We start from the raw sequence: 20,223 nt of genomic DNA, 5'->3' as shown, positions 1-20,223 counted from the left end.
CAAGGCTAGCCACAGTGCCAAGGTGCGGAGTCAAATCCAGGGCCTCATACATGCAAGGCATCTACCCCTGAACCACCTTCCCAACCCAACCTTTCTTTGGGTCTCACTCTCACAGGGCCAAAAGAACCTTGAAGAAACCTGAAGATCCCTGTGGATTTAGTTTGGGTTTTTTTTTTTTTTTTTTCGGGGGGGGGGGGGGGGTCCAGTTGTGGGGCCTGAACTCTGGGCCTGGGTGCTGTCCCTCAGCTCTTCAGCTCAAGGCTAGTGCTCTACCACTTGAGCCACAGCACCACTTCTGGCTTTTTTCTTTTTGCTTATGTGGTGCTGAGGAATCAAACCCAGGGCCTCATGCATGCAAGGCAAGCGCTCTACCACTGAGCCACCTTCCCAGCCCCATAGTTCGGTTTAGTTTTGATACTGGGTTTTGAACTCAGGGCCTCTAGCTTGCTAGGCGGGCACTGTACAGAATGATAGACAATCAGAACCCAATCTCTGGTTCTTGAGAGTTCAGAAGGCACTAGGGAAGACTTTAAGACTCCATAGGCACTTTTCCCAAAAGACAACCAAACTGGAATAAGAACCCTGGTCTGTCTGCTCACAGAAGACAGTTTTCCTCCCCCAACTTTACTTTCTTTCCCCCCTCCTCCTCCCTTTTTCCTCTTTTTTTGTTCGTGTTAAAAAGCAGCATACAACTCTCATACTGACTGCCATAAACTGTGTGTCTTTTGACAAGACATTTCCTTACTCCAGGTCTCGTTTTCCTCATCTGTAAAACAAAGGTTTGGACTAGATGTTCCCTGGTATTCTGTGGTCTGCCTCTGGCTGCCTTGCTTTCTCTCCTCTACTTCTCTGTATTTTCATTGGGAACGCTCGGGGTCACTGGACTGTCTGTGTTTATGTGTGATGGTACTAAGGGACTTAGCCTCATGTAGCATGTACAGGGGTGTGATGGATTCATGCCATGATGACCCAACTAAGAGCTTGTTCTGCATGTGTAATCTCCCTTTTTTCTTCTGACCAACCTCTTCCCCCCCTTTCCATACCCCATGTAAGTTGCCAGCATTTCACCCAACAGCGGGGTATGTGATGGATTTGGCATGACATCTTCCAGTTGAGGGGGACAGTGTGACTTTAAGGGTACGACATCTGTAGCCATTTGGAATGTAAAAATGGTCGTGTGATTACTGAACCAAAGGAATTTATGTTTTGTAACTTGGGTACCTTATTTTGCATTTTGTTAAAGTATTAAATACTTTTTTTCCTGTTTGAGGTCTTATTGTCTTATTGTCTTTTCCCTTCAGTAATTGTTTCAGCCTCCTTCCCACTCTACTTTTTTTGTTGTCTCTGAGCCACATGGTCTGAATCCTTCCCCTTCTCTTTTTTCTTTTATTCATTCTCCTAGAACCTTCCTTGTAAGATACATATCTCCAGTTTTACTTAAAATAAAAAGTAGGCCCAAGATAGTCAGGCCCAAGATAGTCTTATAACCAAAGTATTAGTGACTAGCCACCTTAGTAAACACTCTCCTCCCCCAAACCCGCCCCCACATAGGAGGCAGGCTTTTTCTTTTGGGCCAACCTGCTCCTTGGGAGGAGAGGTGACAAAACCTGTTTGAAGTTGAGGTTCCCTCCCTTCCACACCTCCCTCTTCCTTAGAGGCAGGAGCAACAACAGCTGAGCCAGAAAAGGGTAAAGAAGTATTGGGGGGGCTAGGACAGCCAGCTCCCTTGCAACTCTTTTGTTTAAAGAGCAGAAGAAGATCGTGAAGATGGGGACTATACACGAAGCAGAAAAAAAATCAGATCTTGGGTAAGTCAAAGGTTGGTGCGTTTGATTGGAATCGGGGAGGGAGGGACTTTTCCCACCATCCAGCCCTTACTAGGTTGGATCTTGGGTTCCTCTAAGGAAAAAGACTTCTAAGAGGTAATTTGCAGAGGAGGGCTGGGGTGGGTTTAGAAGTTAAAGGAAGGCCAGGTGACCAGAGGGTGCTGAGTGACTCACGCCTGTAATCCTAGCTACTCAAGAGGCTGAGATCTGAGGGTCATGGTTCAAAGCCAGCCTGGACAGGAATGTCTGTGAGACTCTTCAATTAACCAGAAAACTGGAAATGGTGCTGTGGCTCAAGTGGTAGAGCACTCGCCTTGAACTGAAGAGCGCAGGGACAGTGCCCAGGTCTAGAGTTCAAGTCCCACAACAACAACAACAAAAGTGAAAGTTTGTCTTTAGTCTCTGATAAGTCTGCCCATGTTCTTTCTTTTTCTGGCTCCCATCCTCTAGAATATCTATCAGAAAAGATGACTCAGAACTACACTTAGAGCCAAGTTCTTCCCCAGCAAATCTCTCACCACCTCCCTCCTCCATTGTTTCCCCTAGCCACTCCCCTGCTTGGTAGGAGAAAGACGGGCCTGGTTAGGTGCCATCTTTCCCAACTTTGCCCAGGGATGGCTGGGACAGGTTTATCTGGGTTCTAGGCAATTGTAATATGGGACATCTCACCCTTACATTGTAGGTGGAGTCACTGCCATAATGGTAAATTATGATTAGCTTTATATTCTATTTTCTCTGCTCCTACAATGATCAGTGGGTGCTTTTGGTTCTGGCAGGCAGTGAAGGTGGGAGAAACATCTATGGAGATAAGAGATGGGATTTTTGATTGCTTTTGTTTTTTGGTGCTAGTTTTAGGGCTTGAACTCAGGGCCTATCCCTGGGCTAGTTTTAGGGCTTGCTTGAACTCAGGGCACTATCCCTGAGATTTTTCACTCAAGGTTAGCGCTCTATTACCACTTTGAACCATAGCACCACTTCCAGTTTGCTGAGGGATCAATGGAGATAAGAGTCTCATAGACTTTGCTGCTTGTGTTGGCTTTGAACCATGATCCTCAGATTGCAGCCTCCTGAGTAGCAAGGATTAAAGGCATGAGCCATCAGCACCCAGCAGATGAGTTCTTTTGAAGGCCTGTCCATTGTACCGTAGTTACACTCACTCAGGACACACTAGATTGTCTCTCTCTTTATTTTTTTCTTTTGGGGGACTATCTTAGGGACAAGGAGAGTGTAGAAGCAACAGAATCGGGAGCAACCCTGAGACTTGAGGAGCTGGAGCTGAAGGAGGAATGGCAAGATGAAGAATTCCCTAGGTGAGATGATCACAAATATAGGGGAGGGAGGATGCATTAGGACTGGATGGGAAGAGGTGGGATGCTGGGTGGGTGGTAAATTTATAGTGTGGTGGGGGAAGATAAGCTGAGACCTAATTTGATGCCTTTAGTCTTCTGTGTCTATGAGTCCCTTTTAATCTTTTCCCTTCTAGATTGCTTCCTGAAGAGGATGGTCCTTCTGAAGATCCTGAAGACCCTCAAAGAGACTCACAGGCAGGTAGGTTTGATAGTAGCTAGACCTCAAGTTTTTGGTTCTAGTGCACTGAAGGGTTATCTGTATTCCTTTGCATTTCTGTCTCCCTTTCCCAAATACCCCCCGTGGCACTTTGTTTCATGTTTTCCCCTATCATCATATCATATCTTATATGTATGTTTCTTTTTTTCTTTTTTTTTTTGTCGGTCATGAGGCTTGAACTCTGGGCCTGCGCGCTGTCCCTCAGCTCTTCAGCTCAAGGCGAGCGCTCTATCACTTGAGCTACAGCACCACGTCCGGTTTTCTGGTGGTTTATTGGAGATAGGAGTCTCACCGTCTTTCCTGCCCGGGCTGGCTTTGAACCGCAATCCTCAGATCTCAGCCTCCTGAGTAGCTAGGATTACAGGCGTGAGCCACCAGCGCCCGGCTTATATCTGTATTTCTATATTTAGGAATTCTAGCCCCCACCCTCTGCCCCCAACTCACATCTTTCTATATATTTTTTTCCTCCCTCTCTCCAACCCCAGGTACCCCAAGCACTTTATCTCTGTGTGGCCAGCGCCCCATGCGTAAACGTCTTTCTGCCCCAGAGTTGAGGCTGAATCTGACAGCGGGGCCCAGTGATAATGGAGCTCCTTCCACCCACTCCACATCTTCCTCTGATGACAGTTCAGACCTGGAGGTGGATGAATTGGAGACACCTTCAGACTCAGAGCAGCTGGACAGTGGACATGAATTCGAATGGGAAGGTGGGAAACTAATCCAAGGACTCAGGATGGATTTAATAGGATTATTATTAGAACTGATAAGGCTAGGGCCAAAAGGAAAGGCTAGCAAAGTTAGAGCTTGTACATCCATTGTGAGACTAGTCAAGAGGAGAAAAATCCTTTGTTTATAAAGGAAAACTTGAATGCCAGTTACATGCCATTTTTCAGTTAGGACTGAAATTTTGTTGTGCTTTTTTGTTTTGTTTTGTGCTAGTCCTGGGGCTTGAACTCAGGGCCTGGGCATTGTCTCTAAGCTTCTTTTGCTCAAGGATAGCAAGCTACTACTTGAGCCACAGCTCTACTTTTGGCTTTTTAGTAATTAATTGGAAATAAGAGTCTCATGGACTTTCCTGCCCAGACTGGCTTTGAACCACGATCCTCAGATATCAGCCTCCTGAGTAGCTAGAATTACAGGCATGATCCACCAGTGCCTAGTTCTGTTTTGTTCTGAGATGAGGATCTCACTATGTAGCCTAAGCTGGTCTAGAACTAGAAGTACTCTTGCTTCAGCCTCCCTAAGTATAGGGATTACAGCTCTATACTACTATACCAGGGATTTATAAAGACAAGCAAAATAGCCCTTCCTCTAAGTTAATACTCTATTTAGTAGGAAATAAACATTATATACAAATAATGGCAATTAAAGGTTAGGTTCTACATGTGCTTAGCATACAGTAGAGAAGGCAAAGGTCAGTTTCTCGTAAATGGTTTTGTTTTTTTTTTTTCCTGCTTATGTGGTGCTGAGGAATCGAACTCAGGGCCTCATGCATGCAAGGCAAGCACTCTACCACTGAGCTACCTTCCCAGCCCGCAAAGGTCAGTTTCTGTTAGGAAAGACTTTACAGAGGAGGTGATTCTCTAGTGAACTTTGAAAACTAAACCACAAAGCGATAGCATGGAAGTTGGGGAATTCAAAGTATGAAGCATGACTGCATACAAGAAAGGCTGGGAAGTGAAAAAAGAATATGAAAGGAGAGCGCTGGGTCACGCAAGCAAAGGTGGAATCCAGAGGCACTTGCTGCCATGCTAAGGAGTCTATACATTTGTGTTGTAGGCACTGAGGAATAATGTACAAAGTTTAATCATGGGAGTAATTTGGTCAAATTGAAAGACTAAAAGATCCATCCCATGCGGCTGGGAAGGTGGCTCAGTGGTAGAGCGCTTGCCTTGCATGCATGAGGCCTTGGGTTCGATTCCTCAGCACCACATGAGCAGAAAAAGCCAGAAAGGGTGCTGTGCCTCAAGTGGTAGAGCGCTAGCCTTGAGCTGAAGAGCTGAGGGACAGCGCCCAAGCCCAGAGTTCAAGCCCCATTACTGACCAAAAAAAAAAATAGCCATCCTAGCAGATATGGTGATGCACCTCTGTAATCCAGCCCTCAGGAGACTGAGGCAAGAGGATGGAGATCCAGGTCAGCCTAGACTGGGTTAGTGAGACATTGCCAAAAAAGCACTCAGCAGCTTACTTTGTGTATGTGTCTGTATATCGGTGTGTCTTGTTTCTCTGTGTCTGTGTCTGTCAGTGCTGGGGCTTGAACTCATGGCCTTGGCACAATCCCCCAGCCTTTTCTAATCAAGGTTAGCTTTTTGGTGGTTAATTGTAGATAAGAGGAGTCTCACAGTCTTTCCTGCCTGGGCTGGCTTTGAACTGCAATCCAACAGTAGCTAGGACTACAGGTATGAGCTCCCAGTTCTCAGATTTTTTTTTTTTGGTCAGTTGTAGGGCTTGAACTCTGGGCTTGGGCGCTGTCCCTCAGCTCTTCAGCTCAAGGTGAGCGCTCTACCGCTTGAGCCACAGCGCCACTTCCGGTTTTCTAGTGGTTTATTGGAGATAGGAGTCTCAGGGACACCCTTCCATCCAGCAGTCAGCAGCTTTGCACACATTACCACTAGGGAGCTGTTCCTGCACTTGCACCCAGGGTGGACCCCTCCCAAAGCACTACTATTTATTCCTGCCCTGCCTGCACTACTGCCATTCAGCACACCACCTGCTTCCCGAAGGCTGACCTGTGCTGACCCGGTCCATAATGTCAGCCTCTCTAGTGAGAGGTGTATAATCTTGTTTTAATAGACATGTGTGTGTGTGTGTGTGTGTGTGTGTGTATATATAATATATATGTATTAAATTAAAATGTGTATAGTTACTTTAAAAAAAAAAAAAGAGTCTCACGGACTTTCCTGCCCAGGCTGGCTTTGAACTTCAATCCTTAGATCTCAGCCTCCTGAGTAGCTAGGATTATAGGCATGAGCCACTGGCACCCGGCTCAGTGCTCAGATTTTTTTAAAAATATATTTTATGATTCTGGGGATTGAATCCAAGGCAAACTGCATGCTACTCTACTACTGCAAGTATTCTACTACTGAGATATACATACCCCAGCCCCATGCAACTATTTTAAAAGATGAGGCTGTTCTTTCTGGTTTTCTAGAAAAATCATGCTGGATGGTGGGTATAGTATATTATCATTTAAGTTAAAAAGCAAGAGCAGGGGGCTGGGAAGGTGGCTCAGTGGTAGAGCTCTTGCCTTGCGTGCATGAGGCCCTGGGTTCGATTCCTCAGCACCACATAAGAAAAAAGCCGGAAGTGGTGCTGTGGCTCAAGTGGTAGAGTGCTAGCCTTGAGCTGAAGAGCTGAGGGACAGCACCTAGGCCCAGAGTTCAGGCCCCATGACCAGACCAAAAAAAATAAATAAATAAAAGCAAGAGCAGTTAGGAGGCTAGTACTAATGCCAGGTGAGAAATGCTAATAACCCAAACCATGGAGGTGGTAGTGGAAATGATGACCAAAGAAAATGATGGATGTAGAGGACTGGGGGATTTGAGTGCTGATAGTCTTTTTTTTCGGGGTGGGGGAGGGGTCCAGTCGTGGGCCTGAACTCTGGGCCTGGGCGCTGTCCCTCAGCTCTTCAGCTCAAGGCTAGCGCTCTACCACTTGAGCCACAGTGCCACTTCCGGCTTTTTTTTTCCTGCTTATGTGGTGCTGAGGAATTGAACCCAGGGCCTCATGCATGCAAGGCAAGCGCTCTACCACTGAGCCACCTTCCCAGCCCCTGATAGCCTTACATGATATAATTTTCTCTCAGGCAGCGAGGTAAATTGGATCAAGATAGGAAATACAAGGCAGAGGAAAAAATAGAATGATTTTGACTTCTCTTTTGGGTCTATGACTTGCTGACCAGATGATACCAGTGGAGATGCCACTCTAGGCATTTGCAGATATGAATCTGAGTAACAGAGACTATTTTGAGAGTCACCTTACTGGTTATAATTGAAGACATAGAAATAGTTGAGCTCAGCCTGGAAGAAGCATGTAAAGAAAGAAATGGAGAAGTAAGTGTGGTGATGCATGCTTGTAATCCCAAGTACTTAGATCTGAGTGGGGAGATCCCAGGTTTAAAGCCAACCTGGGTAACATAGTGAGAACATCATCTCTAAAAACAAATGGGGCTGGAGGTATGACTCAAATGGTAGAGTGCCTGCCTTGTAAGTAAAAGGCCTTGAGTTCAATCCCTAATACCATCAAAAATAAATAGAAAATATAGAGGATAAAATTCTGATACTGGGAAGAGTCATAGACCTGCCATAGTACAAGGTCACCCTAAGACCTTGAAAAGGTGAGGCTAATGAATCTCAGGAGAAAGAGACCAGAAAGGGGTTGGATTAACTGGACTCACTGGGGTTAAAGATCAAGAGAAAAACTTGAGGAATGAGCTGGGCACAGTGGCTCATGCCTATAATCCAGCTACAGAGATAGAGATCAGGAAAATCAAGTCTAAGTCAGTCACAAAAGTTATTGAGACCCCCTGTCTCAATAAATAAGGCAGGTAGTTGTGCATGTCTGTAGTCCTAGCTAAGCCAAAGGCCCTAGGATCAAAGTCTAAAGCTAACCTTGGACAGATATGTGAGACCCTACCTGAAAAATACCTAAAGCAAAAAAGGGCTGGGTTGTATGGCTCAAGTCATAGAACACCTGCCTAGAGAGTGTAAGGTCTTGAGTTCAAACCCCTGTACTGCTAGAAATAAATAAGTAAATAAATTTGAGGAATGTCAGGCACGTGGCTCATGTCTGTAATCCTAGCTACTTCTAGCTGAGATCTGAGGATCACGGTTCAAAGCCAGCCTAGGCAGGAAAGTTATGAGATTCTTATTTCCAATTAACTAAATAGAACCAGAAATGGTGCAGTGGCTCAAAGTGGTAGAGCACAAAAGTACAGGGTTAGAACCCAGACTGAAAGTAGGAAATCTACTCTGTGGATTCTTCCCTACTCCTTTATTTTAGACGACCTGCCCCGGGCAGAGAGCCTCCGAGCCAGCGAGGCAGCTGAAAGGCTGGGCCGGGGTTGTGTGTGGGATGTGGCTGGAGAAGATGGTCACCGCTGGAGAGTGTTTCGAACAGGACAACGGGAGCAGCGAGTGGACATGACTGTCATTGAGCCCTATAAGAAGGTCCTGTCTCATGGAGGTAATGGTTAACAGAAATGGAGGAGTCAAAACTATACCTTCTTGACTAAACTGCCTAAACTGGAGATTCAGCTATTAGGTTCACCACCCTTCCTGTAACTTCCAGAAACCTTCAGCATCCCTCAACCTAAACAGAGGGACTGTCTGTCATTTCATATTTGTGGCCTAAGTGAATTTTCCCTTCCCTCTAGGCTATCATGGTGATGGTCTCAATGCTGTCATCATTTTTGCTTCCTGTTATCTACCCCGAAGCAACATCCACAATTACACCTATGTCATGGAACACTTGTTTAGGTAAGGTACAAAGTCTGAAGAGCCACAGAGAGGGGATAAGGAAGGGAAGGGAAGAAGCCTGTCCAAGATCAATAGACAATATCCCTTCATTCCCCCAAACCAGCAACACGTACCTCACCTACCATTTCCTCCTTCAGGTATATCGTGGGAACTCTAGAGCTGCTGGTAGCTGAAAATTACCTGCTTGTTCACTTGAGCGGAGGCACAAGTAGGGCCCAAGTTCCCCCTCTGAGCTGGATACGCCAGTGTTACCGTACTTTGGATCGACGGTAAGACCATAGCTCAAGAGGACCACAAAACACTTTTCTAAACTTTTCCATCTTTTTAATCTCTTCATCTTATTTATGTACTTCTTTTTCTAAGATTAGGTCTTACTATGTGGCCCAAGCTGACCTCATACTTGATAGTCTCCTATCTTTGGAGCCAGGTATCAAATAGCTCATGTCTGTAATCCTGGCTACTCAGGAAGCTGGGATCTGAGGATCAAAATTTGAAGCCAACTGGGCGCTGGTGGCTCACGCCTGTAATCTTAGCTACTCAGAAGGCTAGGATATGCGGATCACAGTTCAAAGACAGCCCAGGCAAGGAAAGTCCGTGAGACTCTTATCTCCAATTAACTACCAGAAAAAAACAGAAGTGGCACTGTGGCTCAAGTGCCTGCCTAGGCCTGAAGAGCTCAGGGACAGTGCCTAAGCCCAGAGTTCAAGCCCCACAAATAACTACAAAAAAAAAAAAAAAGCCAGCCCAGGCAGGAAAACCATGAGACCTGTCTCTAATTAAACACCAAAACTGCTGAAGTGGAGTTATGGCTCAAGTGGTACTGGCCTTGAGCATAAAAGCTCAAGGACAGTGCCCAGATCTTGAATTCAAAGCCCCAGGACCAGTTCAAAAAAATAAAAATAAATTCTTCCCTCTTAGTCTCCTGAGTTCTGAGGTTGCAGGTGTAGACCGCCTCATTCGATTCTCTTTATCTTTCGTTCCTCCGTAGCCCCTTCCAAAGCCTCTTCTTTTTTGTTTTGTTTTTTTTATTTTGGGTCTGGTCGTGGACCTGAACTCTGAGCCTGGGCGCTGCCCCTCAGGTCTTCAGCTCAAGGCTAGCGCTCTACCACTTGAGCCACAGCGCCACTTGCGGCTTTTTTTTTTTTTTTTTTTTTGGCTTATGGGTGCTGAGGAATTGAACCCAGGGCCTCAAGCATGCAAGGCAAGCGCTTTACCACTGAGCCACCTTCCCAGCCCCCCCCCCCCCCCCCCCCCCCCTGCAAAGCCTCTTCTATCTATGGTCTACTCCTGGCACCAGGGCTATCTAGCTTTGAATCTTGTTTTTATCACTTATTTATTAGCTGAATGATCTGGACAAGTTGTTTCACTTTTCTGGGCCTCAGTTTTCTCGTCTATAAAATGGCAATGGTAACCTTTGCCACTAGGCGTCTGTGGAGATAAAAAAAATCAGCATATTTCCTGACAGAAGGCTCTCTGTCTCTTCTTCCAGCCTGTTTACTTCCCATTCCACATGACCATTGTCTTCTCTTCCTTTTACCTGTTCTACATGTCTTTTCCTACTTCTGTGTTCCCTTTTTTCTTTTGCTTCTCTCATCTTCCCTTTGCTTACTATTCTTTTTTCTGTCCTTTTTCCTCCTTAATTGATTTTCTTTCACTTGAATTTTTCTTCTTTTTCTTTTTTTTAATTTTCTATTTTTTTTTTAATTTTATTTTATTTTATTTGAGAACATACTGTACAGAGGGGTTACAATTACATGGGCAGGATAATGCATACATTTCTTACCAAGCATTGCGGCCTCCTCCTTTGTTTACCCTTCACCTCCCTTCCCAGCCTCCCCCCTCCCCCCCTAATTTTCTATTTTTGAGGTGTTAGAGCTGGAACTCAGGTAGGCACTCTACCACTTGGGCTACTCTTCCAGCCACAATGGAGTTTTATAAATAGTCCTGGTCAGGAAAAGAGGTGGTTCATACCTGTAATCCTAGCTACTAAAAAGGCTGAGACTCGGAGGATCATGGTATGAAGGCCAGCATGAGTAAGAAAATTTGAGTGAGACCATCTCCAATTAGCCAGCAAAATTCTGGGCTATAGGCATGGCTCAGCATGATAGCATACCAGTTGTGAGTAAGCAAGCTGAATGAGACTATGAGGGCTTGAATTCAAGCCCCAGTACCAGTACACACAGACCCCCCAAAATTATTTATTTTTGCAAAAGGAATTTTCAGAATAGGGCATGAGGGAAATGGGGTAAAGAAGCTAGACTCGCCGAGCACTGGTGGCTCACACCTGTAATCCTAGCTACTCAGGAGGCTGAGATCTGAGGATCCCAGGTGAAAGCCAGTCCGGGCAGGAAAGTCTATGAGACTCTTATCTCCAATTAACAATCAGAAAAACCGGAAGTGGTGATGTTGTTCAAGTGGTAGAGCACTAGCCTTGAGCTGAAGAGCTGAGGGACAGCGCCCAGGCCTAGAGTTCAAGCCCCACAACTGACCAAAAAAAAAAAAAAAAAAAAAAGGCTAGACTCAGATATTCTGAAAGGAAGATTTCCTAAAAATGAGCGTGGAAGGCTAAATAAGCTGGGTGGAGCTGAGACAGCAGCTAATGAAATGGGATTAGACCCAACTGCTGGAGAAATCTAGAAATTAGAGAAGCCAAGGAGCTTGCAGGATGGAAGAGAGCTCCACCTGATCTCCAGGATGAAGGTGGAACCAGGAATAAGACCATTTCCTCATGTTCTCCTACAGGCTCCGGAAAAACCTACGAGCCCTAGTGGTTGTCCATGCTACGTGGTATGTGAAGGCATTTCTGGCCCTGCTTCGGCCCTTCATCAGGTACTAGCCCTGGGGAGAAGGACTCCCCATTTTCCTGTTTTCAAAATCAAGACTTAAGAGATTCTTCCTCAACCTGGCGTTGGTGGCTCACACCTAGAATCCTAGCTACTCAGGAGTCTGAGATCTGAGGATCACAGTTCAAAGCCAACCCAGGCAGGAAACTCTGTGAGACTCTTATCTCCAATAAATCACTCAGAAAACCAGAAGTGAGGGCTGGGAAGGTGGCTCAGTGGTAGAGCGCTTGCCTTGCATGCATGAGGCCCTGGATTCGATTCCTCAGCACCACATAAGCAGAAAAAAGCTGGAAGTGGTGCTGTGACTCAAGTGGTAGAGCCCTAGCCTTGAGCTGAAGAGCTGAGGGACAGCGCCCAGGCTCAGAGTTCAGGCCCCACGACTGACAAAAAAAAAAGGAAAACTCGAAGTGGTGCTTGTAGCTCAAGTGGGTGCTAGCCTTGAGCTAAAGATCTGAGGGATAGCACCCAGGCTCAGAGTTCAAGCCCCATGACTGACAAAAAAAGAAAAGAAAAGAAAAAGGGAGATTCTTCCCCACCATTCTATTTGCTACATTTTCCTTTGCACTTGGGTTTGAACCCGGGGCCTTGCACTTAAGTGTTTTGCCACCTGAGCCCCAACACAGCCTTTGGTTGTCTGTGAGATCGATGATGGTGGCCTATCCTCTTGTCTTAGCCTGCTGAACTGCTAGTATTATAGCCATGCCCCACCATGCCCAACCCTTTATAAAGATGTGCAGGGCTGGGAAGGTGGCTCAGTGGTAGAGTACTTGCCTTGCATGCATGAGGCCCTGGGTTCGATTCCTCAGCACCACATAAGCAGGAAAAAAAAAAAAAAAGCCAGAAGTAGTACTGTGGCTCAAGTTGTAGAGCACTAGCCTTGAGCTGAAGAGCTGAGGGACAGCACCCAGGCCCAGAGTTCAGGCCAAGGACTGGATACAAACCCCCCCCTCCCCCTCCAAAAAAAAATAACAAAGATGTACAAATACTGGCCTCTCAGTACAAAACATATTTTGTATATTCTTTTTTTCAGTTCTAAATTCACACGAAAAGTCCGTTTTTTGAACAGCCTGGAGGAGTTAGCCCAACTCATCTCTTTAGATCAAGTCCACATTCCTGAAGCTGTCAGACAGTGAGTATTCTTTAAGGATGAAGGTTTGGGGTGCGATGTGTAAAGCCAGTGTCTCTCTTTCTCTCCCTCCCTCCCTCCCTCCCTCCCTCCCTCCCTCCCTCTCTCCCTCCCTCTCTCCCTCTCTCCCTCTCTCCCTCCTTCTCTCCTTCTCTCCCTTTCTTCCTCCCTCTCTTCCCCCCTCTCTCTTTGTGCCAGTCCTGGGGCTTGAACTCAGGATCTAGGTACTGTCCCTTAGCTTTTTGTTCAAGGCTACACTCTACTACTTGGGTCACAGGTCCACCTGTGGCTTTTTGCTGGCTAATTGAAGGTAAGTGTCTCATAGACTTTCCTGCCCCAGCTGGCTTCAAACCATGATCTTTAGATCTTAGCCTCCTAAGTAGCTAGGATTACAGGTACAAGCCACTGGACCCAGCAGTCCCCTCCTTTCCTTTCCTTTCCTTTCCTTTCCTTTCCTTTCCTTTCCTTTCCTTCCCTTCCCTTCCCTTCCCTTCCCTTCCCTTCCCTCCCTCCCTCCTTTCTCTCTTTCTTTCTCTCTCCTTCCTTCCTTCCTTCCTTCCTTTCTTTCTTTCTTTCTCTTTCTTGCCAGGCCTGGGCACAGTCCCTGATCTTCTTCTGTTCAAGGCTAGCACTGTACCACCTGAGCCACAGTGCCACTTCTGGCTTTTTCTGCTTATGTGGTGCTGAGGGATTGAACCCAGGGCCTCATGCAGGCAAGGCAAACACCCTACCACAGAGCCACTTTCCCAGCCCCAGTCCCCTCTTTTTTAATGCCTTGGGGAAGATACAAAAGAACTAAATAACTTTTTTTTTTGTCGGTAGTGGGACTTGAACTCTGGGCTTGGGTGCTGTCCCTGTGCTCTTTAGCTCAAGGCCAGAGCTCTACCGCTTGAGCCACAGTACCACTTCCGGTTTTCTAGTGGTTTATTGGAGATAAGAATCTCATGGACTTTTCTGCCTGGGCTGGCTTTGAACCGTGATCCTCAGATCTCAGCCTCCTGAGTAGCTAGGATTACAGGCATGAGCCACCGGTGCCCGGCTCTAAATAACTCTTTTAGGTGCTTCAGTGTATCTGGAAAATGTTCATCTGCCTAGAGGAGAAATTAGGGCTACTATTACATTCATCAAGAACAAATGAAAACAATTACATATTAAAATTCAGAGACATTGAAAAATAATTATAGCCCAGAGTTTACAATCAGAACAACCTAGAGATTAGGATGGGCCATGTTGACAGTGCTTAGATTATATCCAGTGGAGAAGGAAGTATTAGGAAGCAAAAGATGCTAAGTAATAACTCAAGCACCCAATCTTCTAGTCTGTTCAATTCATCTTCCTTCCTTCCCCAGATTAATAAATAAGCCCAAGCCCTGACCCCAAACCACTTCTTTTACCCACTCACTTATATAGGTTGGACCAAGAAATTCATGGCTCAGGAAAACCTAGCACGACTGGATAAAAGACCTTAGAACCAAGCAAAGACCTGCCTACGCATCAATCCCAGAACCATCTGAGCTGTTTTGTAAATCATCTCACCCTCCATCCCAGCACCACCTTATGGCATCTTGACTTCTTGTGATGACATTCCCTCCGTGGTGCTGCTGGAATCCAGGAGGGTTTGGAGGCTGGGAATCTGATCTGCCAGTGGTTTTCATTACCATTGTCCCAATGGAAAGCTGACTGACTGTAGTAGCATTGGAAGTGTCAAACTGGATTGCAACCCTGCTTTAGCTGTAAAAGCTTGGCCAAATAACCTCAGGTCTTTGGGTCTCATTTTCCACCTCTGTAAGAGAAGGGGCTGAGGGGAGATGAGGTAGAGGAGCCAAGGACAGCCCAACCTGCCTGCTGGGAGCCAGGAGGGCGCTCCCAAGACCTCAAGAACCCATATATACCTGCCGCCTCTGCTCCTGGGAAGGAGCACTTTGAACGCCTGTGTTTTTGTCTTTGTTAGTAAATTCTGCCCTGTAACTGTTAATAAACGGAGAGATAAAGTCTGTATCAAGGAAGTAAACGACCCTTGTCCCATCCCCTTACATCACAATCCGCCTTTTGGTTCTAGCTTGGAATTCTCTCTGGCCCAGGTTCCCTAGGATTTTGAGCTCAGCCCCACCTCAGGGAGAGGACTTAGGGGAGGGGCGTGGGCCCTGGTGAGTGGAAGGGAGGGAGAGAAGGTAGGAACCCGCCCCCTCCCAACCCCAAGCCTCCCAGCCCCATGGTCCCCGCCGCCGGCGTGCTGCTCTGGGCCCTGCTGCTTAGTCTGGGGTCCCGGGCGGCGGGGGCCCACAACTCTACCTCGGCTCCCACGATGACCACGGGGATGCAGCGGGTCAGCTTCCGCTTTGGGGCTCCAGCCCGCAGCCGCAGGACCACAAACAACGCCAACCAGACCACTCTTCGGAAGCCCAAGATAACTCTGGAGGATGAGAACGATGCCCTGGCCACCGCTGACCGCCTGGCCGGCCCGGCGGCTGCCGAGCTCTTGGCCACAGTGACGGGCATCAGCCGGACGGCTATCCCCAGCCCCAATGAGGACGAGGACGGGTCTTTGGAAGAAGGGGTGGTGATTGATGCCCGAAAGAATAACACCAGCTCTGGGACGCCCAATACAACTCCCAATAAGGTGTTAAGTTCCAGCGCCCGCAAGGTGGTAGCTAACAGTCAGGATAAAGAAATCAGGATGACCACAGACCTGCCGCCCCTCACTGCGAAGTACACTGATGAACTGCTGAGCTCCGTGGCCTCCCTCAACCAGTGGTCCACCGCTGGCTCCACCCCCAAGACGTGGCCATCATCTTCACACACAGCCATGCCAGCTCCTGAGGATCTGCGGTTGGTGCTGATGCCCTGGGGCCCATGGCACTGCCATTGCAAGTCAGGCACCATGAGCCGGAGCCGGGCCGGGAAGCTGCAAGGCTTATCTGGGCGCCTCAGAGTTGGAGCACTGAGCCAACTCCGCACCGAGCACCGACCTTGCACCTACCAGCAATGTCCCTGCAACCGACTGCGGGAGGAATGCCCCCTGGACACCGGGCTCTGTGCTGAAAGCAGCTGCAGCTCTCAGACGACCACCACCTCCCGGACCACCACCACCACCATCCTGCCCCCCATCCACCTCCGACGAAGACCCCTCCCGGTGCCTCCCACCACCCCCAGCCCAGCTCTCGCTTTTTGGAAACGGGTCAAGAATGGTTTGGAAGATATCTGGAATAGTCTCTCTTCAGTGTTCACCGAGATGCAACCAGTAAGTGTTTGAATGATGAGCCAGTATCTAACAATTGGGGATACTAAGCAAATCCTGTTGCTATGCCAGTGTTTGCATAGACTGTTACTATCTTGGTTATGGATTCATAAGATGCACTACTTATTCATATTATCGTTGGCCATTCTACCCATTTCCATTTTTCCTTTTGAGACAGGGTCTCAGTATGTTGTCTAATCTGGTCTAGAACTTCAGGGCTCAGGTGATCCTTCTGCCTCAGTCTACAGAGTTAGACTACAGTCTAACTAGACTCAGTCTACAGGCATAGACTACTACTTTTGTTGTTGTTGTTTTTCCATGCTGGTCCTGGGTTTGAACTCAGGGCCTAGACGTTGTCCCGAGCTCTTTTGCTCAAGGCTAGTGCTTTACCACTTTGAGCCACAGCGCCACTTCGTTTTTGAGTGGTTGATTGGAGATGAGTTTCATGCACTTTCCTGCCCTCAGTCCTCAGGATTACAGGCATGAACCACCAGTGCCCAGCTATGAACTCTTTTGTGCTAGTACTAGGGCTTGAGCTCAGGGCCTAGGCAGTCCCTTAGCTTTTTCACTCAAAGCTGGTGCTCTAGCACTTGAGTCACAACCCCACTTCTCCTTTTTTTTTTGTCTGTTGTGGGGCTTGAGCTCTGTGCCTGCGCACCATCCCTCAGCTCTTCAGCTCAGGCTAGCACTCTACCACTTGAGCCACAATGTCACTTCCAGTTTTCTGGTGGTTTATTGGAGATAAGAGTTTCACAGCCTTTCCTGCCTGGGCTAGCTTTGAACTGTGATCCTCAGATCTCAGCCTCCCGAATAGCTAGAATTACAGGCACGAGCCACCTGTGCCTGGCCTACTTTTTTTTTTGTTGGTCATGGGGCTTGAACTCTGGACCTGCGTGCTGTCCCTCAGCTCTTCAGCTCAAGGCTAATGCTCTACCACTTGAGCAAACAGCACCACTTCCGGTTTTTTAGCAGTTAACTGGAAATAGTCTCCTGGATTTTCCTGCCTTGGCTGGCATTGAACCTTGATCCTCAGATCTCAGCTTCCTGAGTAGGATTACAGGCATGAGCCAGCTCCCACTTCTACTTTTTGGAGAGAAATACGGACATTCGGGCTGGGAAGTTGGCTCAGTGGTAGAGCGCTTGCCTTGCATGCCTGAGGCCCTGGGTTTGATTCCTCAGCACCACATAAACAAAAAGAAAAAAGCCGGAAGTGGCGCTGTGGCTCAAGTGGTAGAGCGCTAGCCTTGAGCTGAAGAGCTAAGGGACAGCGCCCAGGCCCAGAGTTCAGGCCCCATGACTGGACCAAAAAAAAAAAAAAAAGAAATATGGACATTCTTGCTTGGATTGGCTTTGAACTACAATACACATACAGTACTCTTTAGTAGCTAGGATTACATGCATGAGCCATCAGGCTAAATTGGTTTATTCTCGTGTTGGGGATATTGAACCCAGAGCCCCACACATACTAGGCAAGCTGTCTGTACTCTACCACAGAGTTAGGGCTTTTTTTTTTTTTTTCTTTTTTTCTCTTTTGCCAGTCCTGGGGCTTCAACTCAGGGCATGGGCACTGCCCCTGAGCTTCTTTTGCTCCAGGCTAGCACTCTACCACTTGAGCCACAGTGCTACTTCTGGTTTTTTCTGTTTATTTGGTTCAGAGGAATTGAACCCAGGCAAACACTCTACCACTAAACCACATTCCCAGCTTCGGTGCTTTTATTTTACTATGTGTGTGTGGTACTGAGGTTTGAACTCAGGGCTGCACTTGCTAGGCAGGTGTTCTACCTCTTGAGCTATTCTATCAGTTTTTTTGTGTTTTGGTTTTTTTGGTGGTAAGGCTTGAACTCTGGGCCTGGGCACTGTCTCTGAGCTTTTCAGCTCACGGTAAGCTTCTTTTCACCCTGGTTATTTTTTAAATAGGGTCTTGCTTTATGCCTAGGTTGTGATCCTAGTTGTGCTCTCCCCTCCCGCCCCCCACTTTTTTTGTCAGTTGTGGGGCTTGAACTCTGGGCCTGGGCGCTGTTCCTGAGCGTTTCAGCTCAAGGTGAGGGCTCTACCACTTGAGCCACAGCACTGCTTCTGGTTTTATGGAAGTTAATTGGAGATAAGAGTCTCATAGACATTTCTGCCCAGGCTGGCTTTGAACCGCAATCCTCAGATCTCAGCCTCCTGAGTAGCTAGGATTCTGGGGGGCACTGGCGCCCAGCTGTGCTTCCCTTTGTTGCTGGGAAGACAGATGAGGGCCACTGTGTCCAGCTACTGCGTTTCCCCCATAGCTTGGGAAGTCAGGTTCCCCTTCCCTCCCCAAAAAAGGCCAGAAGTGGAGCTATAGTTTAAGTGGTAGAGCACTAGCTTTAAGTGAAATGGCTAAGAAACAACATCCAGGGCCTGAGTTCAAGCCCCAGTGCGGACATACACACACATGCAAATCCTCAAGGAAAGGACAGTCCTTTGCTTTACCAAGAATTATAAATGTTTGAATTGACCTGAGAGAGTAGTCTTAACTGCTAGGGATAATGGGTATGTGAGAGATAATAAAGGGTATATATACAGAGTGATTTTGCTGGCTTATAGGCATTTTTGGTGGTAATGGAGTTTGAATTGCTAGGCAGCCCAGTATTATTTTAAGTATAAAAATGAAGCATAAGCCAGGCGCCATTGGCTCACGCCTATAATCCTAGCTACTCAGGAGGCTGAGATCTGAGGATTGTGGTTCAAAGCCAGCCTGGGTAGGAAAGTCTGTGAGATTTTCACCTCCAATAAACCCCACTACAAAACCGAAAGTGGCACTGTGGCTCAAGCAGTAGAGTGTTCCCTTGAGCTGAAGAACACAAGGACAGCGCCCAAGCCCAGAGTTCAAGCCCCATGACTGACCAAAAAAAAAAAAAAAAATGCATAGCTGGGCTGGGAAGGTGGCTCATTGGTAAGTGCTTGCTTAGCATGCATGAAGCCCTGAGTTTGACTCCTCAGTACCATATACTCTGAAAAGTCAGAAGTAGTGTTATAGAGTGCTAGCCTTGAGCAAAAGAAGCTCAGGGACAGTGCCTAGGCCCTGAGTTCAAGCCCCAGGACTAACCAAAAAAAAAAAAAAAATCAAATAAAAGAAGCATAACTGGACACCAGTGGTTCCTGCCTGTAATCCTAGCTACTCAGGAGGCTGAGATCTGAGGATTGTGGCTTGAAGCCAACCAGAGCAGGAAAGTACATGAGACTCTTATCTCCAATTAAGCACAGGAAAATAAAACAAAGTGGCAAGTGGTGCTGTGACCTCAAGTGGTAGAGCACTAACCTTGAGCAAAAGGAGCTCAGGGACAGCGCCCAAACCAAGAGCTCAAGCCTCCATGCAAACAAAAAGAAGAAGAAAAGCATAAAGAGAGCTGTAGGATCCAGGGAGTCAGGACTTGTCAAAGGGTAGGATAAAACAAGGAACGGATGAGATTATAGACCTGGTTATAATTTCCCTTCTCTATTTTTCCCCCATATTCAGACAGACAGAAACCAGAGGTAATGGCCACTTCACCCACAAGAGGCGCTATCAGCATCTCAACCTGTTGCTCCCCATTCAATCCCAGCACCCACTAGATATTTTTCATATAAAAATACAAAACTGAAAAATTACTTGGTTTTGTGCCTTTTGTTGGGGTGGTGCTGGGGATCAACCTTAAGGCTTTGTGCATGCTCAACAAGCACTCTTCCACTGAGCCACCCCTCCCTTCAAAATCTGGTTTTGTGTCTTTTTTACAGAGCTATTTGAGGATGGCCATAATACTTTGCAGCCCCACATTTCAGAGCCAGCAGCCTCTGACCTTCATGTCCCAGGTTGTTTAAAACAAGGAGGAAAGACTCCAGCCATTGGAAGATTGCTGTTTCTCAGGGCTGGGCCCTTTCTCTCTGGAAAAGGCAGTATTGGCACAAAATTCCACTTCAGACACTTTCCTCAGCCACATCCTTTTTTTTTTTTTTGTCTGTCATGGGGCTTGAACTCAGGCCTGGGTGCTGTCCCTGAGCTTTTTTGCTCAAGACTAGCACTCTATCACTTTGAACCACAGATCCATTTACAATTTTCTGGTGGAGATAAGAATCTCACAGACTTTCCTCTGCCTGAGTACCTTTGAACTACTATCCTCAGATCTCAGCCTCCTGAGTAGGA

General features: G+C 47.1%; 2 protein-coding genes across 2 annotated transcripts; both read left to right on the top strand.

Annotated features, from left to right (window-relative positions):
• The first annotated feature begins 378 nt into the window (after positions 1–378).
• Positions 379–14,961, top strand: Bnipl (BCL2 interacting protein like). Its single transcript, XM_042681795.1, has 10 exons — positions 379–1,808; positions 3,041–3,136; positions 3,310–3,374; positions 3,878–4,099; positions 8,394–8,576; positions 8,767–8,869; positions 9,007–9,138; positions 11,612–11,698; positions 12,743–12,841; positions 14,249–14,961. Exons 1-10 carry the CDS (start codon positions 1,768–1,770, stop codon positions 14,295–14,297), a joined length of 1,077 nt encoding a protein of 358 aa, XP_042537729.1. The 5' UTR covers positions 379–1,767; the 3' UTR covers positions 14,298–14,961.
• An 89-nt stretch (positions 14,962–15,050) lies between these two features.
• CUNH1orf56 (chromosome unknown C1orf56 homolog) lies at positions 15,051–19,639 on the top strand. The gene is made up of 2 exons (XM_042681285.1): positions 15,051–16,079; positions 19,561–19,639. The coding sequence occupies exons 1-2, from the start codon at positions 15,051–15,053 to the stop codon at positions 19,579–19,581; spliced, it is 1,050 nt and encodes a 349-aa protein (XP_042537219.1). The 3' UTR covers positions 19,582–19,639.
• The last annotated feature ends 584 nt before the right edge of the window (positions 19,640–20,223 follow it).

Source organism: Dipodomys spectabilis, unplaced genomic scaffold (assembly GCF_019054845.1).
Source record: "Dipodomys spectabilis isolate Male_0828 unplaced genomic scaffold, ASM1905484v1 ptg000069l, whole genome shotgun sequence".
NCBI classification, from domain to species: Eukaryota; Metazoa; Chordata; class Mammalia; order Rodentia; family Heteromyidae; genus Dipodomys; species Dipodomys spectabilis.
This window is presented reverse-complemented; position numbering and strand designations above follow the sequence as displayed.

Coding starts and splice junctions, on each gene's coding strand:
- Bnipl (XM_042681795.1), top strand. CDS start 1,768: ATGGGGACTATACACGAAGCAGAAAAAAAATCAGATCTTGG. Junction 4,100..8,393: donor ACATGAATTCGAATGGGAAG/GTGGGAAACTAA, acceptor CCTTTATTTTAG/ACGACCTGCCCCGGGCAGAG. Junction 8,577..8,766: donor GAAGGTCCTGTCTCATGGAG/GTAATGGTTAAC, acceptor CCTTCCCTCTAG/GCTATCATGGTGATGGTCTC.
- CUNH1orf56 (XM_042681285.1), top strand. CDS start 15,051: ATGGTCCCCGCCGCCGGCGTGCTGCTCTGGGCCCTGCTGCTTAGTCTG. Junction 16,080..19,560: donor TGTTCACCGAGATGCAACCA/GTAAGTGTTTGA, acceptor CCCCATATTCAG/ACAGACAGAAACCAGAGGTA.